This window comes from Antedon bifida, chromosome 2 (genome assembly GCF_963402885.1).
Source record: "Antedon bifida chromosome 2, ecAntBifi1.1, whole genome shotgun sequence".
In the NCBI taxonomy this organism is placed as follows: Eukaryota; Metazoa; Echinodermata; class Crinoidea; order Comatulida; family Antedonidae; genus Antedon; species Antedon bifida.
The window spans coordinates 32,672,352-32,696,625 of NC_136227.1; the positions used below are offsets into that span (position 1 = coordinate 32,672,352).

Genomic DNA, 24,274 nt, shown 5'->3' on the forward strand with positions numbered 1-24,274 from the left:
TGATCGTGGTTCGAATTCAAAACTCGTTGCATTGCTTGTATCCTTGGGCAAGACGATTTACTTGCCTTTGCCTCTCCTCACCCAGGTGTATAAATGGGTACCTGTCAAAACACAACTGCGCTGATTACGTCTGCAACATTATAGGAGTGTTTCCAGAGGTGTTTTATTCAAAACATTACCGGGATAATAATGTGAAGAGTTTAGATAAGATCGGCGTATTATTATTAATTATATAATTGACTTTATAAAGTCGGAATAACACTAGAACTACAGTGAACATGTGTTTAATATTGTGTTGATTTTAGTCGGTTGGTATATATTTATTTTATGGTGTACATTAACGTGAAAACATGCTTTGTCGATTTAAACGTCTAATCTATGATGAAATGTTATTTCTGTAATAAATAAAACAATGTAGGCCTACTTAATATCCAGTAAAATATTTCTATTGAACACAAGGCACGTGTATTTCACACATCGTCACCGTCCGAAACACAATCAACTTCACTATAGTGTATATTTTCAAAATGAAACACATTTTCTTTCGTTCACTGGAAAAGTTATTTTTAGCCTTACATTTTATTTATAGTTAAAATGTAACTTTGTAATGTTGTTTATGACTGACAAATAAATGTTACTATAAAAAAATAGTTTGTAAAACTTCTAATAAAAAACATGACATCATTATTTCAACAACTTTTTTTAATTCTCATTTTCTTCTCCTCTCGAACGGACTCAACAAAGATATGTACATTTAATACATGAACAGTGAAGTACTGCACATAAATATAACTTGTACAATTCGTCTATTTCATACATTGAAATTGATATCGTGATGAAATAAACATTCTTTGCCTTTAAAGTAAAAATTCAAAAAACTATCTTTTTTTTCTACATTATTTTATGCTTGATATTTTACCTACGTATTAGACCTATAACTGATATCAGACTCCCTCTCGGGGAGAGAGAGGACACCATTAAGTTTTGTTTCCTCCACTACGAAGCATCGAGAATGCACGCGCAACGCACGTAATCTGACCAATCACAAACGGTGGATAACTGTCATCTGTGATTGGTCAATTTAATTTCGTAAAACGTACATCCTTACGTGACGTCAAAGTAGACACGAGAATTACAGGCACACTTTTATGCACCACAAAATAATGGTAAACCCTTTTTTTACAGCAATTAAATGCCGAAATACATATTTAAAGTTTTAAAGGCCTATATCACATGTGGTGCCTGTATTATGAAGGTTAGGTTAAGGGTTAAGTTACTATACTAGATACATACGAAACAAATACTGTATACACAAATATTCCTATGATTTCGGTATACAGTACCGAAAATCGGCTGATAAAAACAGAACAAATCATTAAATATATGGGTCGTTTCGTAAAGAAACTAAGTGAACAAAAATGATCGACTGTTATTGAAATAACTTCATCAGTATATAATAAGATGAATAAACATACTATTTATACACCAATTATTGAAGAATGTATTATAATTATTTCTGGTTTTTATTGTATTAGTGATCTACATGGGAATGGAGTAAAGTCTATAGACGAAATGGCGTTTTCTGAATTAGCAGAACTTGAATACTTGTAAGTAATAAACTCTCAGTTCTTTCCATGGCGAAACTCAAACTCAAACTTCGAACAACGCTTTTGGATCAGCGGCACACATTTATAAAACGATGCGTTCTAACAATAACAATACAGTTACAAAAATAAATTACATCAAAATTAAAAATCAACAATTTCACCTAGTTTTTCAAAAGGAAACTCATGAATAGTTATTTCATTTCCATATTTCAATGTTTCATTTACGATGCTTTATTTACGAATTACAGAGATATATCTGCAAACGACATTGAACAAGTCGATACAAACATATTTATGGACCTAACGTCACTTAAAACATTGTAAGTAAATTTCCTTCAAGTGAGCCAATATAATTTGAAGTGTAATTGGTATCTATGTTATTTGGAGTTATACGAGACACTGGATATCGAAGACATCGAGACTATATTCCTGAGAGTACTACTATTAGTCGAATGGAAGGTTGCAATTCTGTGTATAAGCATAATGAGTTAGGCCTATTGTATCTTCCTATTCTGTTTCCAACAAATCTTAAACAGATATTCATGAAATACTAAGACACTGTCTACACTATCAAACCTGATGTGACAAAAACATGTGATCCCATAATATATGGATACGATGACATCATATCACTACCATATTTGGGCACATTACACCTTTTTCGTCAAACTAGTTTTATGGTGTAGATAGAGCTTTAGATAGAACAAACAAAGTTGACACGTGACGTGACTATGATTCACATTTCAGAATATCCGATGACCACTCATTCTGCTGTTTACTGAATCCTAGCATGGATGTAGACTGCACACCAGTCGCCGATGTCTTTTCGTCCTGTGCCAACCTGATGCAGAACGAGATACTCAGAATCTTCTTATGGGCCTTTGGAATAAGCGCGCTATTTGGTAACATGTTTGTAATAGGATGGAGATGTAGAAATTGGCCATCACGTGAAAGTGCGTCGTACACACAGTCTTTACTGGTGATGAATCTAGCAGTGTCAGACGCACTCATGGGTGTCTACATGCTAATCATAGCAAGTGCTGACGTATTCTACAGAGATGATTACGTCACACATGCGAAGCACTGGAGGCAAAGTCTTACGTGTACTTTTGCCGGAATCTTAGCTTTTCTGTCAAGCGAATTGTCTGTTTTCACGCTGACTGTTCTTAGCTGTGACAGATTTCTTCACATAGCGTTTCCATTTCGTAGCGTTCATTTGACATCGACCTCGGTCAAATACGCGGTAGCTCTGGGGTGGTTCTTGACAATAGTAATGAGCGCTGTCCCTATACTACCACTGCCCTACTTCAACAATGAGTTCTACGGTGTCACCAGCGTGTGTTTGGCACTACCACTGACGTCAGAAAGAGTGCTAGGATGGGAGTACACGGCCGCCGTCTTCATAGGTTTCAATATGTTTTGTTTCGTATTGATATTTGTATGTTACGCAGGACTTTTCATTCTGGTGAAGATATCAAGCAGTAACATCCAACAGACTGGGAATATAAATGCCGCCAAAAATCAACACATTGCTATGGCTGTTCGAATGGGTTTTATCATTGCTACGGATTTCTGTTGCTGGATGCCGATTATAATAATGGGGATGTTATCTTTGACAAGAACAGTTGATATTCCGGCAGAGGTGTACGCTTGGTCTGCAGTGTTCGTCCTACCAATCAATTCAGCCATCAATCCGTATCTGTATACCATTGCATCAATGAATAAACTTCAGAAACAACTGAATCCATCTAAAAAACGTGTTCATAAGACGGGAACCGGTAGTAGTGCAGTTAGCTTCAGTAAGTAAAAGACACCCTAACGCTTGGTTCTCATTTGGATGAAACGCAAAAACGTATAGACAACGATGTGACCAATCATCACAACCGACAGTTCGGATAATCCATCGCATCATGATTTATCAAATTACTTCTCTTGCGGTGCGCTTACGTACGTCCTTGCGTTGCGCGAGAACCAAGTTTTACATCAATGCAATCAAACCAGCCTTAATGGTCTTTCACACCTGTTCCGGCACGGTTCCGGTCCGGCGAATCGAACATCAATGTTTCGTTTTCACGACGCTCCACGCGGCTATGCGCCAATCGATATGCGCGTAGCCGCGTGAAAACGAAACATTGACGTTTGATTGGATTTTCCGGCGCCGGACCGGAACCGTGCCGGAACAGGTGTGAAAGACCCTTAAAGCAGTAATGTCTATAAATAATAAATACACTGTCTAAACGTCTCCCTCTTAGAAAAAAACTTTTTCCTTCGATTTTATCCAAAACATCGTCCCTAGAGTGCCATATACTGCACACACGGAATTAGAAAATCATATCGTTTTTGCCAATTGTTTGGTGTCTTTGATTTTATGTGATTGCGAAAACTTGGTGTCCTACAGTATATATATTGCCAAGTATCATATTAAAATCAGCATTAATGACAATGTATTTTTACTAATATTTAGGTGGTTCACATAATGCAAGTAGGACTGAAAACAAACGAAAAGAAGGAAACTTGTCTGTCGTAGAAAGAATGGAAGCTCTAGTGAAATCTAACATTGATACTGGTAACACAGCAGTGAATGCTGAAATACACCAACTTCTCTCGAAGGCGTTACAACTAACAAGACGAGGAAATAATCCCCTTCAGGTAATCATATGGGGCTGGAATTTTGGTAATTCTTCAGTATTGTTCGTCTATATAGGATGTATACAGTTGCTATACGTTTGATACATATTCAAGCATCTGTTTGTGGCATATTATACTGTATAATTATGATGATGTACAGTATTTTCTTTACAGGATAAGATTGGAAGTCCTAGGGGTTGTATGAATACGAAAGAACAAACTAAGGAAGAAACAAAAAATAATGATCTTGTTTAGGTGAACCTCTTGCGATGATAACCGAACTTTAAGGGTGTGTGTTGGGCATTGGATTTCTGATCGTGGTTCGAATTCAAAACTCGTTGCATTGCTTGTATCCTTGGGCAAGACGATTTACTTGCCTTTGCCTCTCCTCACCCAGGTGTATAAATGGGTACCTGTCAAAACACAACTGCGCTGATTACGTCTGCAACATTATAGGAGTGTTTCCAGAGGTGTTTTATTCAAAACATTACCGGGATAATAATGTGAAGAGTTTAGATAAGATCGGCGTATTATTATTAATTATATAATTGACTTTATAAAGTCGGAATAACACTAGAACTACAGTGAACATGTGTTTAATATTGTGTTGATTTTAGTCGGTTGGTATATATTTATTTTATGGTGTACATTAACGTGAAAACATGCTTTGTCGATTTAAACGTCTAATCTATGATGAAATGTTATTTCTGTAATAAATAAAACAATGTAGGCCTACTTAATATCCAGTAAAATATTTCTATTGAACACAAGGCACGTGTATTTCACACATCGTCACCGTCCGAAACACAATCAACTTCACTATAGTGTATATTTTCAAAATGAAACACATTTTCTTTCGTTCACTGGAAAAGTTATTTTTAGCCTTACATTTTATTTATAGTTAAAATGTAACTTTGTAATGTTGTTTATGACTGACAAATAAATGTTACTATAAAAAAATAGTTTGTAAAACTTCTAATAAAAAACATGACATCATTATTTCAACAACTTTTTTTAATTCTCATTTTCTTCTCCTCTCGAACGGACTCAACAAAGATATGTACATTTAATACATGAACAGTGAAGTACTGCACATAAATATAACTTGTACAATTCGTCTATTTCATACATTGAAATTGATATCGTGATGAAATAAACATTCTTTGCCTTTAAAGTAAAAATTCAAAAAACTATCTTTTTTTTCTACATTATTTTATGCTTGATATTTTACCTACGTATTAGACCTATAACTGATATCAGACTCCCTCTCGGGGAGAGACAGGACACCATTAAGTTTTGTTTCCTCCACTACGAAGCATCGAGAATGCACGCGCAACGCACGTAATCTGACCAATCACAAACGGTGGATAACTGTCATCTGTGATTGGTCAATTTAATTTCGTAAAACGTACATCCTTACGTGACGTCAAAGTAGACACGAGAATTACAGGCACACTTTTATGCACCACAAAATAATGGTAAACCCTTTTTTTACAGCAATTAAATGCCGAAATACATATTTAAAGTTTTCCTGGGATAGACACTTAGTATTTAGTAAGGACTCACTTTTATAGATAACCTTTATTTTTATCTACAATAAAACTTATATAATAAAAATAACTATGACAAATTACTGCCATAAGTTTAATTTTTAATTTATTATAAAATGAGCATTTGTAAACAATCCAGCGACAGGTTGAAGCCAACTTCTGCTGGTAGTGACAGCTAATATACTACTAACCCAAAAAAGGCCGGTACTTTACAAGACAAATCGGCCTCCTCACTCGTTGAAAATAAATGTATGCAAAAAGAGCTAAATGCATGAAAAATGTCAGTAACTGACAATGCACACCAGTAACTGAATACCATGCCATAGTTTATAATAATCCTTTTATAGGAATATAAGAATTGTATTACGAACAATATTATGCAAAAAAAACATTTTAATGTTTTTGTTATTTTGATATTTGTTTTAATCTAATTCATTTACTAGCTTGTTTCTGATTTCGCGTCGGACCCTTTATCCTCGGACCCTTTACCCTCTTCGCGTGGTTTCCCTGTACCAAAGATAGCACTACGCTTCATATCTGCCGCTAACTGATTAACAGGATCTTGTACTGTTCTTGGTTTTAATTTTAATCGCGGCCTGGCTGCTGCCTCCTCTGAAAAATAAAATTTCAAAATGTTTAAAAACACTATCCTTACAATTGTTGAAGTTTTGTTAAAAATAATGTATATATATTAATTTAAAAACATTAAACCAGGTCATTCCTTGTCTTAAACGTATGTTTTATTGTAATGATAAAAAGAGAGAAACAATGCACTACCTAAGTAGCTCGCATCAAATGTCCGCTCGTTGGCCGTCTTTAGGCCTAGCCTAGCCAGACTTAGTTTTGTAGGCCTAGCTGGTAAACAACGGTAAGCAGGGTGTCAACAACAGCATTTTGCATGGTGTGTGTGTGTATGTGCCAGGCAATGTGAAAGGGACATTATAAAAAGAGTATTATCTATTCCAAGGCCTCAGATATTGTGAAATAGTGTTATCTACATGTGACCAGAACATAGAGCAGAGGTACCATGTTGAAAAAACGAAATTTCGAGTAAACAATACAGGGCGTCCTATAATAATTAAAAATTATATAGAGGGCGCTATTTAAGCTAATATTATTAGGTTATAAAAAAAATCTTGAGCGTACATCATCTGGGATATCCAATACCAAATTTACTAGGCCTACCTACAACCTGCAGGTTAAACAATGGGTAATGTCAGACACCTTTCCAGTGTGGTATAGCCTAGCCACCTAGGCCTACGATAATTTTGTTAATAAAGTAGACTTTGTTTCACAGACATTTTCAAGTAAAAAATATTTTTAAAGTAAAGTCCTTTTTCACCCTCGTTGGTAGCTAGCCCTAGGCCTAACTCGTCCAGATTTTTGGGGGGGAAATAATCAATTTTCGGGTAGGCGAGGATCTGCATTAAAAATCTGGGAAAATTGGAAAAAATTAGGCCTAAACTCTTTTTTTTTTGGGAAGCTCCAAGATTTGCTAGTATCATCTGATCTTGGATTTAATCTCAAAGCCTAAATAACAACATGTATTAAAATTCTACCTGCGGACAATTCTTTAAATTCATCCTGAACAGGAGGGGGTCGTGACGACTGATAGCCACCTCTGCCTCCATAATCTTCTCTTGGACGACCTCGGTCCTCATATCTATCACGACTTCCCTGGTTTCCGCCACCTCTATAATTATTGTCTGCAATATAACAGGAGTTATTTTATTCTAAAAATTCTTAAAAATGTTCATTTCAAGTCCAAAATATTATTTGAAAGAATTTTTAGATACGCCTAAAAAAAAAGTTGTTACATAATGATAGTAATAAAAGGTGTTTATAATGCATTAATTAAAAAAAAGGCGCAGTCAGAGACAAATACAGTAGCACACCTGAAGTAAGTGGTATTTAAGTTCTTTATTTAATAAACTAAAACTAAATAATTACCATAAAATTCATCGAAAAGACAAGTGAAAATAATTTTCCCTGCCTCGATATCATGATTGAATGAAGACTGCCACTGGTACAGTAATAGGAACGACGATACGATTGACGTAATAAATACATTTACATTTATACAATACTGCCTGCCATATGTAGTAGATAATTTACTGACTGCTAGAGTTACTTGCTTAGCTTATGTCAGGTCTCAGTATTTCACTAGCCAGACATATAGTAAAAATGGCTCTGGGCCAGTCAAGCTAATTTCCTATAAGCCTAGGTGTCTAGCAGTAGAAGTTGAAATTGGGCCAAAATTATGCTCACATAAACAAACAACTCAGCAGCCTAGATATTGTAATACACAGTAAGAATTAGCCAACGAGTGGGTTTGTGAAGTAGCCAGTGGGCTTTTGAATCTCACAATGAACTATCTCGGTTGTCTAGTAACTAAATTTGAATTATAAAATCAAGCCCTGTATGTGGCCAGACGTACGCAGCTCCCCCTTTTCTCAGTACGATCATTTTCTATATGCGATGTACAGATTTTACGTTGGAAGTAAATTGATGGTGAACGATTACCAGTTTTTAGTCTTCCAAAGAACATTGTGATTTGCTGTTATATTATTGAGGTAACCAAACAATTTTACCATTATTACATTTACAAAAACAATAATTAAAATTGGCAATTGTTCAATTACTTACAATTATCTCTTGGTGGCCCTCTATCAAATCCCCCTCTGTCGTATCCTCCTCGTCCACCTCCTCCGCCACCACGTCCACGACCTCTGAACCCTGAGAAAATAGGACAAATGGTAAATGAGGATGAAGATCTATTCAGGAGACACTAGGTATGATGATCGTATAAAATTGCAATCATGATAAGTTTAGTATGGTAAAGAGAAACCGATGTCTAATCTTAAAGATGTAGTATAAGGTACACTGTTAAACTGAAATGATTGTTATGATAAAGTAGCACGATACATACCTCCTCTGTTACCCTTGTCACGGCTGCGATCAGCTGCAATATCAACTCTTAATTCACGATTTTCATACGTCTATAACAAAATTCATAATAAACGATTATTTTAAATTTGAAATTAGAGCGGACATTGATATTAATAAATAATTATTATAAGGCAAAATACATTTTTAATTTTATTAACATTAATTTTGTAAAATTTTACTGTATTTATTTTTTTATTTAATACTATTTTTATAATTTGATTTACTAATATTATTTTCGAACAAATATGGCCATTTTGATGATTCCCTGTTCGTATAGCTTTACTACTGCATAGTTGACTCTCTAGCCTTAGTATAATACCTCTATGTATATATATATAGTACATCTACTTACAGCTCCATCATATGACAAGGCTTCTTTCAAGTCATCTTGTGTCTTGAATTCAACGTAACAAAATCCTGAATAAAAGAACAAAATCATTTAATTTAATTTTCTGAAATCTACACAATCAAATGAATGATTGTCAGCAAAAACAAAAATATTTTATTCATCGAAACTGAAAATAATCTCACCTTTAAAATTGTCTGTTTCTTTGTCTCTTACTAATCGAATATTTTCAATCTGAAAAAATGGAAACATTTATTATAATATTAGTTATTGGTACTTTTCCTGAAACGTTAACGTGGAAAGCAATACATTTTTATTTTGTAAAAAAAAAACATAAAACCTAGTTAATAATGTTGCAATAAAACAATCATTTTAAATATTTTTATCTCAACCTTAAGTTCTGCAAATATGTGATCTAAATCTCCTTGAACTGCTTGTAATGGTAGGTTTCCAACAAATGCTGTGAAGGGTGGCTCAGTGGGCAATTCTTTTGGTGGTCCACGACCTCTGCCACCTCCTCTTCTACAATTTAATAAAACAACATGAATTGGATTTAAACATGAAATTGTAATTAAACATAAAAACAAAACAAGAAAATGAAATCTCTTAGAATGAATGAAAAATAAATATTTTTTTGTTTCCGATCCATCATAACTTAATAATACAAATAACACTTAATTAATAGGCCTAATAATAAAAAGTTAGTAGGCCTAGGCCCCTATATGCATGTCCATATTTCTTAATAGACAATTGAAATAGTGGTAAAGAAAAGCAATCCCCTCTTAACCTTATCTTGAAACCATACAGTAGGCCCAGATTTCTGGCTAGGCCCAGTCAGTTCAACATGCAGTATGTGAAACGTGAACATTTTGTGCTAAGCTAGCCTAGAGTAGCGCCCTCCGCCGCTGCTGCACCAGGTTCTGGGCCAGGCACCGACCGTGTGTGATGGTCACTGGCTGGTGCCAGCTACAGAATGCCGCAGATTGAAGGCAATAAATTACACGATTGCACAGGTTTACGAAGAATTTGCAATCTTAAATACAACATAAATATATTGTAGTTTCAAAATGTGCATTATATAAAAGCATACCTATCTCCGTAGTATCCTCCTCCTCCTCCATGAGAATATTGATCACGATAACTATCCGACATTTTTACAAGAGACTCCCTGTATGTAGCTCAGGATGTTACAAAATATTATTTTAAAATTAATTTAAATGACGTTAAAATAATTAATTTACAAATATTAGTTTTTAAATAAATCGTATTATGTAATTTTTATTTTATGCTTATTAATGTGTTTCTTTGTTTTTTAAATGTATTTGTTTAATCGCATAACTATTCTTTTAATCTTTTATCTAAAAACGAAAACAGATTGAACCATCATGGCTGCGCCCATAACACATGTGTCGTCGTCCAGAAAGGAAACGATGGAACCTTCAGAAAAGCAACATCTAATGAATACTTTTTGGTCTTTGGCTGCTGCTAACGATGAAAAACGAGTCAGTGGTGCTAATACACTGCTAGAAATTCTTCAAAATAAACAAAGCTTACATGATAACGTGAGTAGATGTGGATTGCCGTCGTAGGCCTCGCTAAAAGCACACGTTTTAGTTAGTTCAGATAGTTCATAGCGGCCAACAAGTGCTGAGACAGGGGTATAATAGTATTAGGTCTAGACTAAAGCTTGGTCTAGTCAACGACAAGACATAGTCATAAGTAGACTTTTAAGGCTAAATATAAATAGTATAATTGAAATCTAAATTTTATAGAAAAATAGCTGAAATTGTATTTTATATATTTTAAACACAATTTATTTACAAATATATCATTATATGTACGATTTATTTAAAAACTATTATTATTTATTATAAAAAATACATGTTTTTTTTTTCTTTTCAGGAAGAGACACTTTGTGATGATGTTACATATTCTCTACAGAGATTAGTGAAAGGTTTGGCTTCTTCACGTCAAGGTGCAAGACAGGGCTACGCCACGGCACTTTCAGAGGTATAAATAATTATAAATAAAGAAACTTTCAGCATTATAATATTATTCTAACTGTTACAGTATGTCATGACATTTATTTTTCCAAATTCAAGACTGTTCTATAAATGCAGTAAATGACAAATATCTTTAAATCGGGTTACAATGACGAATACATTAATTTGAATTAATTCATTTTTTCTATTGTTTCTATATTAATTATATTTAGGCCTATTTTAATTTAATTGCTAATGTATTTTTGTGAGGGTCCCTAATGATCAGCTTCGGCTGGATGGTCCACCCTTGTAAAAAACTAAAATATTGTTGAAATAACTACAATAAAAATAATTAAATATTAATAATATTTGTTTATATTTGTTGCTGTTTTATTTAGCTTCTGACATTGTTACCCATAATCAGCTTAAAAGAAGTGTTTTCTTTGATTAAGAAACATCTGCATTCCAACTCCAGTAAACAGGTAGATAACAACAACTACTCTTATTTTGTAATTGTCAATCAAAAATGATAATAATCATAACAATAATAATATAATAATTTATATTAATGATAATAGTAACTTTCTCTACTTTTACTTATTGTGTTTTTTTAACCTTTATTTATTTATTTCGTTATTTAGTTTATTATTTAATTATTGTTTTGCCTACTCTTGAAATGGTAATATTTACATACTTTAATAGTTCTGGTGTCCCCTGAGCTTATTCAAGTTTCTCTCATTTTCTGTTATATTATGATGTATCTTATGAAAATAAATTGAATTGAATTAAACTAGTCATTCATTGTTTAAAACAATAACAATTATGGGATTTTTTTTTCTTTTTTTAGGAAGAGAGGGAGCATATGTTTGGTCAAGTGTTTGCATATATTGCAGTTGTTCAATCAGGCAGATTGCAAGCAGTAAATACCTAATTCTGTTTTATTGTATTGTTTTATTAAGTTATTTTGTGGCAATTTATTAAAATGGTCTTTTTTTTCAATAAACAGGAAGATGGAAAATATAGTTATTTTGTGGCAATTTATTAAAATGGTCTTTTTTTTCAATAAACAGGAAGATGGAAAATATACTGTTAATGTTCTAACAAAATTGAAAGGATTTTCTGAAAAGAAAAGTTATCTACAAGATCTTTGTACTCAAGCATCAATGGACCTGATTAGTATGGTAAGACTCTGTCTACACTATCAAACGAGTTTGACAAAAAAAGTGTGATGTGCCCAAATATGGTAGTGATATGATATCATGTCTATATATGGGCACATTTTTGTCACATCAAATTTGATAGTGTAGACAGAGCTTAAAACAATAGCCTACAAATCACATGTTAAATGTTTAGAAAACCAGCACTATTATACTGTAATTTTAAATGAAAATGAATAATCAAGATGACACAAGGGGCAAGGAAATAAGATGTCTCTTACTATTTTGCTATCGAGGATAAAAAAAGTTCATATTTTATCATTTACTAAACTAGTTTTTTCATACATTTTTCCTTTGTTCATGAAGAGTTCCAAAGAAACATTTAGTGAACACATCTGGGCGTCGATCAAGTCTGATCTCAGTTGTGGCTGGGAAGGGTGCTCTCCTCACACCCTGCAGACGTTGCTAACTTGCCATCGTTGTTTTCCTGTAAGTACCTAGCAAAAATGAGAAAAGGCATAACAATTTATAATGCTCTGTCTACACTATCAAACTAGTTTGACAAAAAAAAGTGTGATGTGCCCATATATAGTAGTGATATGCTTAAATATGGTAGCGATATGACATCATCATGTCCATATATAGGCACATCACATAAAGTTTGATAGTGTAGACAGAGCTTAACGGTACTGCAGGTTAATTGTTCTTGTAAAAAGATTGCTATTGTCTGTAGGTATTGAAATTGTATCTATTTCTTTTGTATTTTATAGGATGTTGTCAAAGGCAAGTTTTTGAAGACTCATTGGGGACATAAAGACATATTGCACCCCGACAATCTAAATCATGTTGTGAAAATCTTCACAGTAAGTACAGCCATATCAACGAGTGAGTGGCCGAGCGGTTAAGGCAGTGAAATTGTAATTACTTAGCCATAACATTGGCAAGGGTTCAAGGCTCACTCGCTCCATGGTTCTGGTGGTAAAGCGAGTCTTCTTGGATAAGGACTATAAACCGTAGATCTAGTGTACACATCTAGTTCATGTGCACTTTAAATAACTTAGTACATCTTTCGAGACGAGTAGGGGTTACCCCGGCGTACTAGTACACACACAGCCACTGTCACTCACAGCCACTGATCATAACTGGGCCCTCTGAGAGACCAGTCCTTGACTGAAGAGGTCACCCATAATAAATAATAAGCATATACATATTTTTAAATGTATTGTTCCTGTTGTATTCCAAAATTGAAAACTTTTATGAGAAATTAATTAGGTCAATGTGGTGTAACTTTTTGAAATTTATTTTTCGCTTGTTTTTCATTTTTTAATTAAATAATGATAATGTTTTTCCTCAGGAATCTACTATCATATCTCACCCTAATGTCAACAGTGTTTGTGATGAGGTGTTGAAACTTGTTCTTCAAGATCAGGAAAAGGTTACTGTGTTTTGTCAACAAGTTATTGATAGTAAGCTTCCTTTTATTCTTGAATACGTCAAGTCACTGCATTACTGTTCTACTCCGCGGCCAATGTCATATAGAGCAGTCAATATTTTAACTAACGAAATATTCTCCCCATTCAATTTCACATGAACATACAAATATTGATATAAAGTTTGCGGTACGCTATGTAGATAGTTCAGAAAAGAACTGTTGAGTTTCTTGACGTTTTGATCAATATGCTTTGATCGTCCTCAGGAGTCAGAATGCAGAAAGTCCAGGAAACTGGGAATAAAAATAGAATGGGACTGGTGTGAAAGGTAAAAACAATAGCAAAACATACACATAAATAAACTCTGTACTGTGTACTTATAGGTGGCCTGCTTCATGCTCGTCAAGAATGCCGCTACCTGGCATTGCAACTCGTTGAGCGCCTCCTACGTGAATGTAGCGCAGAAGAAGTTGATCATGTGTTAAGCCCAGCAGTAGTCAAGATACTGATTAATAGCCTGGCAAACAAACAACATTTTTTGCATGAGGCTAGTAAAAAGTTTGTAAGTGAAATGTGTTTGCAGTAGCCCGAAAGAATTAATTTATAATACACCTAATATTCGTTTCATCTTTTATTTTGGAAAAAAGAATAGAGTAGATAGAATAGAGTACAAAATTCTCCATAGTTTAAGAACAAAATTACAAGTGTCTACATTATTATAAATATAAAGAAAAAAAAATATATAAATCTTTTATTTTATAATTTTTACAACATAGATTTAGAACAATTAAAAATTAAAATGTTTTTTTTGTGTGATTTTTTAAAGAGTGCAACATTACCATTGGTTGTCAAGGAGATTCAAGATGGTGCCACGCAACTTGAGATTGTAAAATGTCTCATAAGCAAGTTAGTATAAACAGAATAAAATGTGTTTTGTTCTTAACCCCGACTTATTCAAACATATTCTGTACTGTTTTTCTCTGAGTGAGTGAGTGACCTAGCGGTTATGACAGTGGAACTGTAATTATGTAGCCATAACATCAGCAAAGCTTCGAGGCTCATCTCGCTTCATGGTTCTGGTGGTAGAACGAGTCTTCTCGGATAAGGACTATAAACCGTAGGTCCAGTGTACACATTTAGCACTATAAAAAACCTAGTACATCTTTTGAGACGAGTATGGAGTTACCCCGGTGTACTAGTACATCACAGCCACTGATCATAACTGGGCCCTCTGGGAGACCAGTCTTTGACTGGAGAGGTCACCCAGTATAAATAATAATTTTGTTTACTACAAGTGTAGTAGTCAAAGAGTCCAACATTAACTAATGTTTAATGCTAATCCAGTCAGAATGTTCATGTTCTATTTTGTTTATTTTATTATTATACAGATATTGACTGCTTTAGAGGTTAAATACAAGATTTGACATCCCCGAGGGAATGATATTATGTTCGAGGGAATATATATTTCCCGAAGCGCCAGCTGAGGGAAATATATATTCCCCGAGAACATAATATCATTCCCAAGGGGATGTCAAATCTTATATTTAACCGATATAAAAGGCAATATCTGTTATATTATATAGCCAAGAACAAGTCTGCTGGTGAAGCTAGGCTAGGCCTCCTATTCTATAGTATTTGTATTGTATGTAAACAAGCCTCCTGCCTAGCTAGACACCTTACCTTGCGAAGAATAATATACAGATAATTACTAATTAATGATTCCTTGGCAATAAAATATTCACTTAGGCCTAGGTCGTTTAAATTAACAGAAGAATTTCCATCAATAAGCCTATTAATAATAATATTATAATCAGGTAGGCCGAATAAACAATTCATCGTCTTCTCTTCGAGAAGCCGAATCACCGGATGTTCAGCGCGTACTAGTTACTAGGTTACTACCGTGAGTATTGACCAATCACAAACGGTGTTTCATCACATTTAGGGAGGACTAATAACAAATGAGGGCGCTATGTATGCATAGTTTAAATAGTTTAGATGAATAATTTCTTGAAGCAACTTCCGTGGCGCAACGGCGGAAGCGTTGTCTTGCGATGGAGTGACAATTCCCACCCGAGTTCAAATCCAGTAGATGACTTTTGTTTATTTATCGGCGAACGCGAGTGTTGCCACACGAAAATTACACAGTCAATATCATCGAACTCGAGAATGTATAGGATTAATGACAGGGGACACGATAATTACGCGAAAATTACTCAGTCAATATCATCGTTCTCGAGGATATATACGATTTACGATCCTCGAAGCGACAGTCATGTGACGCAGTTTCAACCAATCACGTTCACGTATTTACATAGGCTATGTAATATAACCCTATATGTCATTACTTGATCTTCTTAGGTCAGGAAATATACACTTTGATCAAATTACAAAGACGAGATCCGTACATAATTTAATAAACAATGTGAGTATACGGTTTACCAATCATATAAAATAATGTTTTTTCTATGTACAGTGTATATGTATCTATGTCTGAAGTAGTGATCCATTTTGTTCAGTATTTTTAAAATTCTTTGATTTTCCCTTTGTTTTTAGTTAAATCTTAAAGGAGTAAAGTTGTATGTAAAGTTTCTAAAGAAGTTATTCATCAATGGTCCAACCCAAGACAGGTAATGTTGTAACAATTTATCAATATTAAAGCAAATATTAATCTAGTAAGACAAATTGAGTTTTCAATTAAAATGTAATATTGTATATTTTAAATTTTTTCTGTAGTTTTGAGAAAGTACCAGATCTAGATTCTACTCGACGATGGGTGTGTCATGAGGTTAGATTGAATATTATTTACATTTTGTATAAATATTTTTAAGTTGTTACAAATTGGATCTTTACTAATTATTATTTTTATTATTAAATTGATGTATTTTGATTTGTTTTTACTTGGTAGATGTTGTCGTTAATACGAAGTCCAGGCATTCCTAAGCAGGAACAATGGGTTTTAGATGTTACTCAGTTCCTGTTTGTTCATGCATATTTTAATATTGAATCAAATGATACAAGTATCCCACAATGCAAACATCTTTTAGCTCATAAGATTGGGAAAGAATTACAGGAGCTCCTGGCCAGCCTGTTTCAAAGTTGCTTGACGTCGCTTAGCAACATGCCTGCCTCACAAGGTATTATATTTATATTGTTTTATTTTATATATATTGTAATCTACCCACAATTCATTTTGTTATTGCCAAGAGAGTGTGAAATAAAGACCGAAATTATTATATCATACTATTTATTTATTTTTTGGTTTCAGTGTTGGTTGAAGAAAATGAACCAGGTCAGAATCAAAGGACATTGGGAATGACATCTGGAGGTGACCTCTGGGTCAAGTTGATAGTGCAATACGCCCAACAGTTAGTGACCTCACCACATGTCACCTTTCGCATTGAATTCACTTCTGAAGTAAGACTTTGATGTCAATATTTCATCCTACAACATTTCTACAGTCATTTAAAACAAACTATTAAATATATAAATGCACAATTTTTAACATGCAGTGATTTCTGTTCATAGATGAAATCAGCATGGGAGAAGATGCTTTCTTCAGTGGCAGATGTAGAATCCAAGATGGAAAGTAAAAGGAACATAACGGCAGGATCGGCCTTCCAGCTCCTCTTTCTTCATGTCGGACTTCAGATATTTATGGAACCAAGCAATGCAGTTGACCTTGTTGAGGTCAGAATTAATTAATAATCAGTGTCTAGTTATTGAAAATATATAATATTATTTATACATAAAATATATTCATGAATTTAATTTTTATATTTCACCTTTGTTTGTTTTGTTTTTATAGGAATTAAGCAATTGTTACAAGAAGGCATTCACCAAACGCCGGTCTGTTGCTAAACAAGTTGATGGTAAAAATAATATACTAATTATCTCTATTTTAAGATCATAATATTTATAAAGTTAATTCCACAGAAAAGTGTACAGATTACTCATAGAAAAACAAATGTAGAGGTACTGTAAACAATAGATGTGTTTATAATTTTACTGTCATTTTATTTTTTCAGAACCAGAGTGGGTAGAAGTAGTTGTTGATATTCTGATTGGCCTTCTCTCTAAATCATCTCATCTATTGAGGGCAGTTGTCGACAATACCTTCAAGATGATCTGTTCGCATATGACAAAGAAGGCATTGTCTCTTTTAGTAGATGTAGGTGTTTGTGGAGGGAGCTGCCTATATTTGGATACCTTAGTTTAAGCCTAACTGGAAAGCCTGCTATGAGAGGAGTATAAATTGAAACTGTTGTTTAAAAATTGTTGTTAATGTTAATTTATTTTATATTTTATTTATGAATGTATTGATAACCAGTTTTGTCCTCTCCAAATTCACATTTTATTTTTAATTTTGTAGGTTTTAGATCCATCAAAGAACAAAGAAGAAGATAGTAATGTGGAATTGGTTAATGATTCAGGTAAAAATAATCTCAATTATGACCTATGACCTATTATGATTTTTATGACCTATAACCTATTGACATGAAACTTATGAAATAAAGTATCTCACTACAGTCTCTTTCCTTTAGTATATTATATGTTCTTTTAAAAAATTGTTTAACTTCTTCTTTGCTTACATTCCTCATTTTGTATTTCCTTTTTTTTTAATATAGAAGAAGATATCGATGAGGATAAGGAAAATTCACCAGTAAGTTGTACTTTGCTTTTGTCCTTAAGCTCAGTCTACACTATCAAACCAGTTTGACAAAAAAGTGTGATGTGCCCAAATATGGTAGTGATATGCCCAAATGTGGAAGTGATATGATGTCATTGTGTCCATATATGGGCACATTAAATTTTTTTTCATAAAATTTGATTTTAGTTATATCTTTTGATAGTATTGTACTGGTAAACAATCTTATTATTTTTCAGAGTAATGGTAACATTAACGAAGAAGATGAGATTGAAGAAGACGGTTCCAAACATGATGATGAAAGTGATGAGGATGATGATGAGGAAGATGATGAGGAGGATGAAGATGATATCGAGATGGTCGATGATGAGTTCAGAGCTCAAATCCGAGATGCTTTAGGAGACGCCGCTGTTCAACTAAGTGATGAGGTACGACTCAATATACTTGGAGGAGGAATATTTTACTATTTAAATAAATATTTTATAGTTGTAATACACAAACAATTTTTTCGGTATATGTTTGATAATAAAAAAATGTGGCTTGTGCATCACTAATAGATGCAATAAAGGAGAGAGATATGCTTTGCAGTAAAAATATCTAGTTCTAGTTTTCCTGTGACCTAGAAGATCGTAGGGGCGTAGTAGATGCGATACAGTTCACCAAGTCCTTCCATCTTTGTATGTAAATGCATACTGTTGCTATATATGTTATATAATCTCTATATGTAGATTAGACTAATCTCTATATGTAGATTAGACTAATCTCCTCCAGTCTGATACATATGTACAGTACACATTATGTTTGTTTAAAACAGCTTTTTATCTTAACATAAAGAGTAACTCCGCTATTTATTCGTTTTTAGGAAGATGAGCAGGAGGATGAGGAAGATGATGACATGGATGACGAGACAATGATGAGATTCGATTCAGTCTTAGCAGCGGCATTCAAAGAAAAACTGCAAAAGAAGAAATCCAAAATGGAAGCTGTAACGCTCGTGTTACATTTTAAGTTGCGTGTTCTCGATCTAGTAACGATTTTCATCAAACAGCAACCGGAGAACATCCTAGTCGCTGTAAGTTTTATGACAGTAAAAACCATTCAAATGGAATGCAAACACCAATATAGACTTGGCCCAAGTCTGTAGTCTTTTTTATGTTAGCCAGTCAGCTTTTTGATTTTTGTCTGAAACAGCTCTGAAACACCATTTGTGCCAAAATATTTAAACGCCAATATTATTTTGCATGTTTGTAATACTCCTCCTATCATTTTTCGTTAAATTGGATTTAGGATCTTTTGTTACCGCTGGTCTACATGATACAGGCAGCTTCTAGTGATAAAGATCAGGATTTATTAAAAGATAAAGCTGCAAACATATATAAGACTAAACTCTGTCGACCAAAAAAGGTAAGAACACCAATTTTGTTTACAGTAAACATCTATTTTCGAGACATGGGGTTCTCCTATATAATATATCATTTTGATAAACACTGCGAATTATTCACAGTAAATTACTAAACAGATGATCAATTATTTTTAGTATCCGAAAGTATCAGGTGATGAAAAAGAAGAGTTGCATAAATGCTTAGAAGAAATGATGAAAGCCCTAAGGAAAGGTAAACAAATACTATACTACTACAGTAATCACAATGTTTTAGTCGACTCTATGAGATATACTGTATAGTTGACTATGAAGATATAGTTGAGATATACTGTATAACCCTTTGAATGATATATCTGTTACACTTACTCTTGACAGCATCATCAGTGTTCATAGTATCACTGATCTCTAGTGGTTGTCTATTCCTTGTACGTATATTGACATCATCTACCGACCCATCGCCCCTTAAAACTAGGAGACAACGTAAAGATGCCACACAAGAGAAACATGCTGAGGTAAAGTACATCCTTTTAAATAAAGGCCAATTTACACAGACCAACGGTAAGCGGCAAAACGACGTAGCTTGTCCCACATAGAATTTGTATCTATCCTTACTGGAAACCATCTGTCCACTCCGTGTTGTGTGTAAATGGTCATAAGGAATAACAAAGATTCTATATTTTTATTAACGTTGCCGCTTGTCTGTGTAAATTGGCCTTAATGTTTTTCAGAACTCTAATCTAATAGTGCTTTTAGTGGGTTACAATACTATTGTAAAAATATTCATGTCTGGTTTTTTTTTGTGATGCAGAATGATTCTTCAGATAAAGAAAGAATTTCAGCTTTGTACAATAAATCACTTTTGGATTTTATGACATACAGGTAAGATATAAGCATTTAGATTTTAACTAATCACCAAGATGAGTTAGGTAATTATCTGTGTAATGTATCATGCACATTGAAATAAGTGTTTGGAAATTGTGTGTATGTTCTGTGTTATTTTCCGAATAAGGGATATCTTGAATTACAAAGTTCATTGTTTTGTTGAAGGTTAATAATATTTTTGACTATTGTTATTTTCTCAGAGCAACTTGTCTACACCCTGTGCTGTTTACAGATCTTATAGAACGATTTCCAGTAAGTTAATCAGCTATTATTGAATCATAGAGCATCCTCTCATGTGTTTTTGTTGTACAACAATGGACCTATAAATTCTAATTTAACAACTATACTAAAGAATATGATTTTGAAGGGTACCAGAGAGTTGTTAATTAACAACTCACTGGTATATACCTTTATATTATGTGTCATGTGTTCTATCATACCATAATGATAAATAATAATAAAATCTTTGTGCTTACTAATTAATGTAGTTACAATATTATGTACATATATATTACATACTATAGTATAGTCTGAAAACAAAACAATCCGTTTATAATGTATTTATTTATTTGTTGATAGAATCTTGGATGGTTCCTGGCCCCTCAACTTATTCAGTACACAACTGAAAATATTCAGATATATCGTAAGGTAAGACCACAGTTCTATAAGATTTTTTTGTTGTAATTTTTAAAATTAATTTTGATCTAAAGCAGATTTTTCGTCATTTGAAATCTTTTTTTTTTTTTAATTTCAGAAACAAGCTTGTTTGATGTTGACAAATTTAATCAGTAAACGACCATATTTGGTATGTAGACTTTTTTGTAGTTTTTGCACTGAAGTAGGAAAGATAATTATTAGTGAATGGTTTAATTATAATGAATAATTTTGATTATTACATTTTATTTATTTATAGGGAAATGAGGATCCAAAGAAAATCTGTAAACAATTATCTTCAATGATTTCAAAGGTATACAATGAAATTACCTATTCTATTTTAACCAGGTGTATGTGTTTTATATCGATAGTGTTTATCAATATTTCAATATAGATATTTTGTATTGATCGGTTTTATGATATTCTTTGCATTAAACAGGTTGTCGCAAACACACTGGATTCGGAGTCTACATTCAGGCCAAAGTTCATCCTGCAGTTTTTAATGTTGATGAAAGAGTTTGCTGCCCTCAAACAGAGCCTTAATGACGTAATAATTCTCAATTATCTTATGGTATTTAAGTAATAAAAGAAACGCTTGTGCAAGTGTCAAATAAATATTCACAATTTGTTTTTCACCAACAGAAAGAAGGATTTGATGTGATTAGGAGTTTGCTGCAGAAATTAAAGGACAAAACAGAAATCAAAAGATCGGGTGAACTTTCATCGGCTATTGGTGCTGCCCTCAATGGAGTAAATAACAGGTAAGATTTCTCACGATTACTAAAGTGTTTTTCTATTATAACGCAACCTAGCCTGACACAAGACGTTAATACCTTATGTTTGTATGTGCAATATTAGATTCTAAATAAATATTTATTAATTGTTTTGTTTTGTAGGTCATCCAGCAAACGTAAGAGGAGGAAAACAAAACACAGAAAAAGAAGATCTGAAACTGAACAAGTGTGAAATGTACAGTATTAAACACAGAATTGAACGCAACCATAGACACTACAGTATTAAACACACAATTGAACGCAACCATAGACGCTACAGTATTGAACACAGAATTGAACACAACCATAGACACTACAGTGTTGAACACAGAATTGAACGCAACCATAGACACTACAGTATTGAACACAGAATTGAACGCAACCATAGACACTACAGTATTGAACACAGAATTGAACGTAACCATAGACACTACAGTGTTGAACACAGAATTGAACGCAACCATAGACACTACAGTATTTGAACACAGAATTGAACGCAACCATAGACACTACAGTATTGAACACAGAATTAAACACAACCATAGACACTACAGTATTGAACACAGAATTGAACGCAACCATAGACGCTACAGTATTGAACACAGAATTGAATGCTACCATAGACACTACAGTATTGAACACAGAATTGAATGAAACCATAGACACTACAGTATTGAACACAGAATTGAACACAACCATAGACACTACAGTATTTGAACACAGAATTGAACGCAACCATAGACACTACATTATTGAACACAGAATTGAACGCAACCATAGACGCTACAGTATTGAACACAGAATTGAATGCTACCATAGACACTACAGTATTGAACACAGAATTGAACACAACCATAGTAGTTAAAAATAAAATTTGAAACTGAACATGTGTGAACTATACATATTTGAACACAACCATAGACACAAACCACTCCCTGAAATAGAAGTGAACACAAGCATCACATAGAGCATTGTGATTGATTTACATTTTAAGAGTTACAAGTTTTAAAAAATGTAATTAAAAATGTAGATACTTTAACAGAATGTACTAGTCATTTTATCTACTGTATCTGCATTTGCTTGCACAGACAAACAATTTTTAACAATGTATTTCAATTGCTATTTTAAGGTCACATTATGTATATTTAATTTTGCAACTTACAGGTGTATAAAATCAAGATTGATAATTTTGGCTATTTTCATTTTTAAACTATGAAAGTATTGTTATTTGAGAGACATTTTAAACTACTTATTTCTACATAATGTTATGAGTGAATTTAATTTACGAGGTTATATCCACTTATATGTATAAAAATCAAGTGTGATTTATTTACTGTAGATGATAAAGCATTGAGACAATAAACATCCATATGAACAACTTATTTTTAAGTATCTTTATTTCAGAAAGAAAGAAGTAGATATTTGTAAAAATGAACTATAAAAACAGAAATTGTAAATGAGCAAAAATGTACATATCGGCGGTACACTGTGATCCGGTTAAGAGTTTTTTTACATTTATTTATTTTTTTTTTAAATGCATTTTTAGTTGCTATAGATACAGACGTATAGGTTCTCAACTTATGAGACCATACAAAAACCAAACATAATATACTATATATGGAATCAACTCTCTCAAAATGGCATTCCCATCGATTTTAAAAACCAGACATAGACAGGTATTATCTAGAATCGAGTATAGCTGCTGTTTATCAAAATTCATGTTATATATATCATGCAACGTCCCAATAAAACATTTTGAATATCTTTCAAGGTATTTTATATTAAAATGTTTGGTCCGTAACTAATGCATACAATTATCCAAAAATCAAAACAATTCTGTCTATTTTTTTTGTTAAACATCTGGAGTTGATAAATCGATTATTTACATATTGTTTGATAAACATTAGTACAGCAAGTTTTGCATCATCTTGAAATTTCAAATTTACTGTTCCAATATCTTTCTTCAAATGGTTGCTTTACTGCCTCCATATATTACGCTATATTTTTGTAATTATCATGAATTTTTAGAATATAATTATGCATTTTAAATTGTAAAATAAAATCAACATAATGATTTATAATATATCAATATTTGTTCTAGATTATATATGTCTATTGCACAATGCAAATTATAATAGCGTGAATGCTCTTTCATTTTTTAGCATTTTATGGGAGGTTTAGGTGAGGGGAATATAAACAAAACCATGAAATGTAAAAAAAAAAACACACACACAAAACGAATCCAAATGAGTGTCGTGTTTCCACTAAATATCAAATATCAACGAAAAAT

The 24,274-nt window shown here is 33.1% G+C and overlaps 3 protein-coding genes across 4 annotated transcripts; 2 read left to right on the forward strand and 1 right to left on the reverse strand.

The window, feature by feature from the left end:
- Positions 1 to 2,435: 2,435 nt before the first annotated feature.
- Positions 2,436 to 4,547, forward strand: LOC144836255 (G-protein coupled receptor GRL101-like). Its single transcript, XM_078691508.1, has 3 exons — positions 2,436 to 3,406; positions 4,072 to 4,256; positions 4,410 to 4,547. Exons 1-3 carry the CDS (start codon positions 2,452 to 2,454, stop codon positions 4,488 to 4,490), a joined length of 1,221 nt encoding a protein of 406 aa, XP_078547634.1. The 5' UTR covers positions 2,436 to 2,451; the 3' UTR covers positions 4,491 to 4,547.
- Positions 4,548 to 5,240: 693 nt separating this feature from the next.
- LOC144836256 (eukaryotic translation initiation factor 4H-like) lies at positions 5,241 to 10,258 on the reverse strand. Its single transcript, XM_078691510.1, has 8 exons — positions 10,171 to 10,258; positions 9,473 to 9,602; positions 9,266 to 9,314; positions 9,087 to 9,151; positions 8,715 to 8,784; positions 8,432 to 8,521; positions 7,345 to 7,491; positions 5,241 to 6,397 (listed from the first exon to the last, which is right to left on the reverse strand). Exons 1-8 carry the CDS (start codon positions 10,230 to 10,232, stop codon positions 6,225 to 6,227), a joined length of 786 nt encoding a protein of 261 aa, XP_078547636.1. The 5' UTR covers positions 10,233 to 10,258; the 3' UTR covers positions 5,241 to 6,224.
- Positions 10,259 to 10,478: 220 nt separating this feature from the next.
- LOC144834709 (myb-binding protein 1A-like protein) lies at positions 10,479 to 23,366 on the forward strand. Of its 2 annotated transcripts, XR_013610999.1 has the most exons (34): positions 10,479 to 10,642; positions 10,983 to 11,090; positions 11,461 to 11,544; positions 11,910 to 11,981; positions 12,133 to 12,243; positions 12,586 to 12,708; positions 12,990 to 13,082; positions 13,574 to 13,685; positions 14,033 to 14,211; positions 14,476 to 14,555; positions 16,008 to 16,071; positions 16,203 to 16,276; positions 16,383 to 16,434; positions 16,555 to 16,783; positions 16,915 to 17,063; positions 17,175 to 17,336; positions 17,455 to 17,518; positions 17,675 to 17,817; positions 18,019 to 18,079; positions 18,275 to 18,309; positions 18,534 to 18,722; positions 19,157 to 19,366; positions 19,582 to 19,698; positions 19,832 to 19,907; positions 20,051 to 20,187; positions 20,484 to 20,554; positions 20,758 to 20,809; positions 21,137 to 21,205; positions 21,312 to 21,362; positions 21,471 to 21,524; positions 21,651 to 21,758; positions 21,854 to 21,972; positions 22,108 to 22,654; positions 22,695 to 23,366. XR_013610999.1 is itself a non-coding variant. In XM_078689605.1 (33 exons), the coding sequence occupies exons 1-33, from the start codon at positions 10,511 to 10,513 to the stop codon at positions 22,175 to 22,177; spliced, it is 3,450 nt and encodes a 1,149-aa protein (XP_078545731.1). In that variant the 5' UTR covers positions 10,479 to 10,510; the 3' UTR covers positions 22,178 to 23,366. The 2 variants fall into 2 exon arrangements, 1 of the variants encoding a protein (XP_078545731.1); XM_078689605.1 differs by having other exon boundaries at positions 22,108 to 23,366.
- The last annotated feature ends 908 nt before the right edge of the window (positions 23,367 to 24,274 follow it).